The 6,000-nt window shown below is 44.3% G+C and overlaps 1 protein-coding gene across 6 annotated transcripts in view; it reads right to left on the minus strand.

The window, feature by feature from the left end:
- The window catches only part of EHBP1 (EH domain binding protein 1), a 274,386-nt gene extending 272,398 nt beyond the window's left edge, over window positions 1-1,988 (minus strand). For 2 of the 6 annotated variants that reach the window (XM_033145623.1, XM_033145621.1), the window contains exon 1: window positions 383-1,239. In XM_033145623.1, the coding sequence (XP_033001514.1) occupies window positions 383-486 (104 nt within the window). In that variant the 5' untranslated portion in view covers window positions 487-1,239. Of the gene's footprint in view, window positions 1-382; window positions 1,241-1,971 lie in introns of those variants that run through there. The other 4 variants (XM_033145618.1, XM_033145622.1, XM_033145620.1 and 1 more) reach the window with 4 other exon arrangements.
- Between the last annotated feature and the right edge of the window lie 4,012 nt (window positions 1,989-6,000).

Genomic DNA, 6,000 nt, shown 5'->3' on the forward strand with positions numbered 1-6,000 from the left:
TGGCATTTGGGAGCTGAAACGTTTGAAAACGGAGACATTTGAGAACCGAGGTTTGACTGTATCAGGTTTGTGGGGCTACCAAGAACCTGTCTTGGTAACATTAGAAGGTCTTGTTACAAGACAAAGAAAATCCACAGAATTGCATAAAAACTGTCCAAACCTGCACATAACTAATAAATGCTTGATGTGACCATGTAATCCTGGTGAACAAGCAGTAATTATTTTTACTGGGACAGAGTAAGTGCAAAGCAAAGCATTTATAAAGGGAAATTTGCAAACTGCCTTCTGTCCCTTTTGGAGACAAGAGGCAGTAACCATCATCCAAAGAGGCAACAGCATGTTCAAGTAACAGCAGCTCATTCCAACAGAACATGTTACTTACCATTTCTTAGTGCACTCAACCATTAGTTCCTGGTAAGAGGCCACAAACTGGAACTTGGATGCATGTTTTCCAACACGTTGCAGTCTTTTCCATACTGAAGCCATGATGAAAAGCAGCTAAAAAAGCCAAAGCCTCAACAGATGTAAAGTCTCAGGTTGAGCAAGGCAGGTATAATAGTTTGTTTGTGCTAAGCAAGCTACATGTAAGTCTAATAAAAACAATGGACACAGAAGATGTTGAAAGGATGCTCAGGATGCAGGTTCTGGATATCCGTTTCCCAGAGTAAATCTTCTTTTAAGTGAACAACACATTGTTGAGTGGGTGCAATCATGAACCATGACAAGGAGAAAATGCAAGTGCAAGGAAGTTTCCTCATAGAGTCATCATTCCTCTTCCTGGGTTCAAATGAGGCTCAGGCTGTCAGACTGAAAAGCAAAACAGAATTCAAGTGAGGCAGTGGCTGTATGTGCTGTATCTGATAATGTTACAATTGTGGGAAATTTCTTATGTGTTTTTCATATGGCATTCATGGACCCGCAACACTGTACACATGAGAGAGAGAAAAAGAGACCCACACCCCTTACCAAACCCTCAGAGAGAGGGAGAGAAATGCAGAAGCAATTTCAGGAATGCAAGCCACAAGTCTGTCTGGAAACAAACCAATCAGTTATTTTATCAACACACTCATCATCCCAAACAACTTAAACAAAATACAAAAAATCAGAAGGGCCACCCTCCAGCATCTCTTGGAAGCCAGTCTATATATCAAGGTGCTGCCAATAGTACACACAGAGGGAGCTGCCAGAAGTTCTTTGTCTCCATGCTGATGACAAAAAGGTGTAACAGTTGTTTCTTCCCTCACCTCCTTTCTACAGGGGAATTTGTGCATATTGGGAAAGTACCAGCACACTGGCGGTGCTGGTGTTGCAGCAGCAGCAGCAGCAGGCATTTAGACTCAGGGTGCAAGAGGGTAAAAGACATTTCCTGAGCTCCAGCAGCTTAGGGCAGGGATATCCTTTTAGCAAACAGATCCCTTTCCATCTGTGGCGCTACTTTCCAGCCACGAAAACAAGGCATGGGCTACGGAAAGTGCAGCTATTTACTTCTTGTTGGGCATTCTGAACAGGGGAAAAGAGGAAAGGGAAAGCGCGGCAGCGGCAGGAGCCTAAATGGGAAGGAGGCCGGCGAGGGGCTTTGGGAGCGTGTGGTGAGCAGAGGCCGCTTCTTTCGCCGCTGGGAGATCTCTCCTGCTTCAGACATTTCTCCCTTTCCCGAGACACCTCGCCTGCATTGTGTCTGCCCGCCTCGCTTGAGGGGCGCTCCCGACACTTTCGCCTTTGGCGGAAGAAGGCTCCTCCGCTGTCCGTTCTCCATCATCCCCAGTGCCCAGCACCGCCTTGGCCAGGCTGGGTGGGGGACCCTCCGAGGACCTCGCTGCGAGGGGCTGGCGGGTGGGCGGCGGAGGGGGAGAAGCGCGAAATAAGCCGCAGGGCGACGGTGGGCAGGGATGTGGGACGGGAGCCTCCCAGGCGGCTTCTGGCGCTCGCCCTGCCGCCGCCTTCGCCTTCGCCTTCGCCTCTGGCTCTTACCTTCTTCCCGCTGCTTCCCGCTGCTTCCTCAGTCCCAGGCAGGCGAGGCTGCGTCGGGGCTGTCACACACACCGGCCAGGGCTGGGGCTGCCCATGGCAACCGCGCCGGCAGCTGCTGACCCGCCTCGGTCCAAGCAGAAAAGGGTCCGCTTCCCCACCCGAGAAATAAAAAAAGCCCCAGCAAGGGAGGCGGCGGCGGCGCTGTTTCTCCTCCGGGACCCCGAAGCAGCAGCAGAAGCAGCTCCGGCTCCTCGCATTCCACAGCCGCCACCCTCCTGCTGCCAGAGGTGCGCACCTCACACCAACTTTCGCCCCAGCAGGCGCAACCGAACCGGCGCCGCTCGGAGCACGCCATTGGCAAAACGGGCGGGAGCCCTCCCAAAGCCGGCAAGCGCATTGGTCGCGGGGCCGCGTCGATCATTGGCCGCAAGGCGCGCGGGTGGGGAGCGGAGGGTAAAGCGAAACCCTCCTCGCAAGTTAATAGGTGGGGTTGGGAAAGGGAGGAAAAAGGAGGGACGGGCTCGGCTTTCACCGCCACCAGATACACACTCGCCTCAGCGTCGCCGTTTCTATTGGCTCGCAGCGACACCGCCGGGGCGGGGTTGTTTACACCGAACGGCCCGGTCATTGGGTGGCGCTGGCGCCCATCTGCGGAAAGTTGCACGCGCCGGGGTTTTGTGGGAAAGAAGGCAGCCGCCGCTGGATGGGAGCGGGGGGGGGGGGATGGGAGAGCCAAGTTTTCCCCGAAGGAGGCTGAGGCTCCCGGCTCGTCCTACGTGGTCGTGTTGTGGATCCTGCCTCCTGTGGATCCCTTTGCTCACCCCACAACAGGGGAGCTAACTTGAATAAAATATGGGAGGGAGGGGGGGAGAGTAGGTAAGGCCCGGCTCGCATAATCGATCACACGGCATGGCACACACCGTTTGAATGGCGGTGCCCATCAATTGTGGAGGGGCGGCCGGTCCCTCAAATATTCTGTTGGGGGGGCGAATAACTCTCGGCCCCTAGGAGTTGGCTCTTATGCCCCACACACATACACACATTTCGCCCTCGGCTTTCAATAGGTTGCTCAAAAGTAAAAACCTCAAAGCTGGCGCAGACTGCTGTTTAAATGATTTTGATGATGATTTAATAAATTGGTATACTGCTCTCCATCCAAAGATCCCAGACGGTTGACAACAGAAAATGCAGAGTGAGAATAGAAAACACAATGAAACAAAACAAAACCAATAACCCCACACTGTCCCACAAAACAAACAATCTATGGCCTTTTAACCACTACTGGGAGAGTGTTGCTGTTTCATATTTTATTAATATTTTATTAAAAGAATTTCAGTTACAGAAAATAAGGTGATGAAAGAACAAAGTAAAAAGTGCAAAAAATACAATAAGAAAGAAGGATACAGTATAATGCGGTAAATATAATCAGTTACATTTCCATACATGATTATATAAATAATAATATTGTCCAAATACATATATGGTTATTAGTAACCTACTATATTCTGCATAGACTCATTCCAGATGTCAATATATTTATCCAAACAAAGTTACATCTATAAGCAATCAGTTCATATGTTGCAGGTGTTGTCATATCATCATCAATTAAAGGGGGTCATATTTTTATTCTAATTCATCAATACTGGTCTCTTGGGCACAGGGTGTGCATAATCCATTTTTGTTGTCCAGTTTGTTATTATGGTATGCAGGGATTTTTTTAATAGCTAGAACTTACCAGAACTCAGTTCCAGTACCTCTCAGGTGGGTGCCATTGCCATTGTAACAGAACAAGGGAGGCGTTCATAGTGAGTTCCAGCACCTCTTTCTCTAGTAAAATAGCACTGATACTGTAGTATGTATTTGTGTGTGTTTATATTGTAATCTGCCCTGCATTCTTTGGATGAAGGGCAGTATAGAAATTTAATAAATAATAATAATACTTTAGTCATATTGCACCCCACTCAAGCCTTGTCAAATTAACAGTAAGCTTCCCCCCCAAGTTGCTGAAGAAGGTGCAGCACTCTGGGATTTCTGATCCATCTGTGGTGGAACTGTGTCTCAATAACATTCATTCTGACATAATATTTTCTCTGACACTTAAAAAAAATCAATCTTAATACGATTTGGCATCCTAAATTAGCGCTTTCGTTACTTGAGCGCAACTCCAATTCTGAAGTTCCATCTTGAACTCTTAGTGAAGATTCTCTTAGCTGCTGCCAGGATGGAGGTAACTGCTAGGTAGAAAACAGGAGAAAATCTCACTTTACGTTCCTGGTGTACACATGTATGTGAAATAGCACTTTCTAAATACTTGACCCTGCACAGCAGAGTTATTAATGAGCAGGCAAAGGGAGACACATTTTTAGGCACATGTTTATTGATCACATCAATAAACCAGCACAGTTATTGCAACCCACTATAACACATGTATCTCTATGGAGAAGTCTAATCATCAATGAAATTATTATGGATGTACCTTACTGTTACTTTGTGTAACTGGCAATCCAATAATATGTATTTCCGGTGTTGTTTTTTGTTTTTATGTTATGTTTATGATGTTATTGTTGAAAACCAATAAAATGCATTAAAAGGAAAGATCCTCAACTCTATCATGAATTTGAAAAGCATTCAAAATTAACTTTTTGTAGCCCCAAATCTATCAATTGGGAAGTATACATTCCTAGTTTAAGCAGAGTACATCCCTTCGTTCTTAAGTCTTACCCATTGTTTGTGTGAACACACCAGATGGCATTAATTTAATGATATTTAGGCTGCATTATTACTATCTGTTAAACTACAACCATATACAAAAATCATCACAAGTCTTCCCACTCTTAAACTAGAAAAAACAGTGCTGCCATATTCATATTTGTTGAGACTTCCACACCACTTTTTAGTCAACACTCCAAGGTAGTTTATAAATCATATAAAAATAAAAACAGTATAGCAATATTAACACAGCAGAGCAATACTGCTCTTATATTTTATGTGTGTGATTTATAAATCTTTCTAAAATAAAGCATGGATCAACAGAAACACAACATCGGATAAATTCCAATATTAAGGGTTAATTTCCAAAAGCACAACAGCTACCAGAATATCCAGAGAGAGAGAGAGAGAGAGAGAGAACATCTTGGAAAGAGTTGACTCTGAGGTGATGTTAGGTGAAATAATTTTGTGAGCTCATCCTGTTACTTTGTTCATATGCATTTCACATTATTAAGATAGGAACGGATATTTGAAAACATTCTGTTCATTAGATTACACATGCTGACCCAAATTTTTGTCATGGGAACATTTTTAAATACTTCTAAGAATTACCTTTTGTTTTTCCTCCAGAAGAAACAGTTAAGAGAAGTATTAGCCTAGACTGCAGTCCTAAGTTATTGCAAGAAAAATTCTCCACTGAAGTATGTTCAGAATTTGAACAGTAAAGACACACACTGCGCAGCGATCCTCCCTGTGCTATGTATATATTTAGCAAAAACATTTTGTTTCCCACACACAGACATCATTTCTCTCCAGCAGAATAAATGCAGAGGATCCGGTGGCTGTTCAGCTACTTGTGTTTCAAAACATCATTATTTATTAACATTTTCCATTTCAGTATTTGCTTTTAGGTTCAAATTACATGAGGCCTACAAAAGATAAGAGCATATGAAATTATTTTCTCATCTAGATGTAGAGCAAAGTTTCTTCTGAAACAAAGAACATTCATTTGTTGCTTTTGTTTTATTTGAAAAAGATTGATGAGTGATTTGACAAATGTTTTAAATGATCCCATTAGCTGTAAATGTCTTCTAATAAGCAAGCAGCTACTATCTCCTCCATCGCTTCTGGTATTAGCAAATATAACATGTTGTTAGGGTTTGTTTTACCCAGCACACATCTTTCATTCACAACCATCTGAGAAGTGACTTTGAACACTAAAGAGAGGAGAGAGTGCTTAATCCAGAGAAGCTGCCACTACTGTACTTGACTACAGTACTGAAAATTGTACTGATATGAAGAGACTGCAATTTTTTTCTC

The sequence above is a fragment of the Lacerta agilis genome, chromosome 3 (genome assembly GCF_009819535.1).
Source record: "Lacerta agilis isolate rLacAgi1 chromosome 3, rLacAgi1.pri, whole genome shotgun sequence".
Lineage (NCBI taxonomy): Eukaryota > Metazoa > Chordata > Lepidosauria > Squamata > Lacertidae > Lacerta > Lacerta agilis.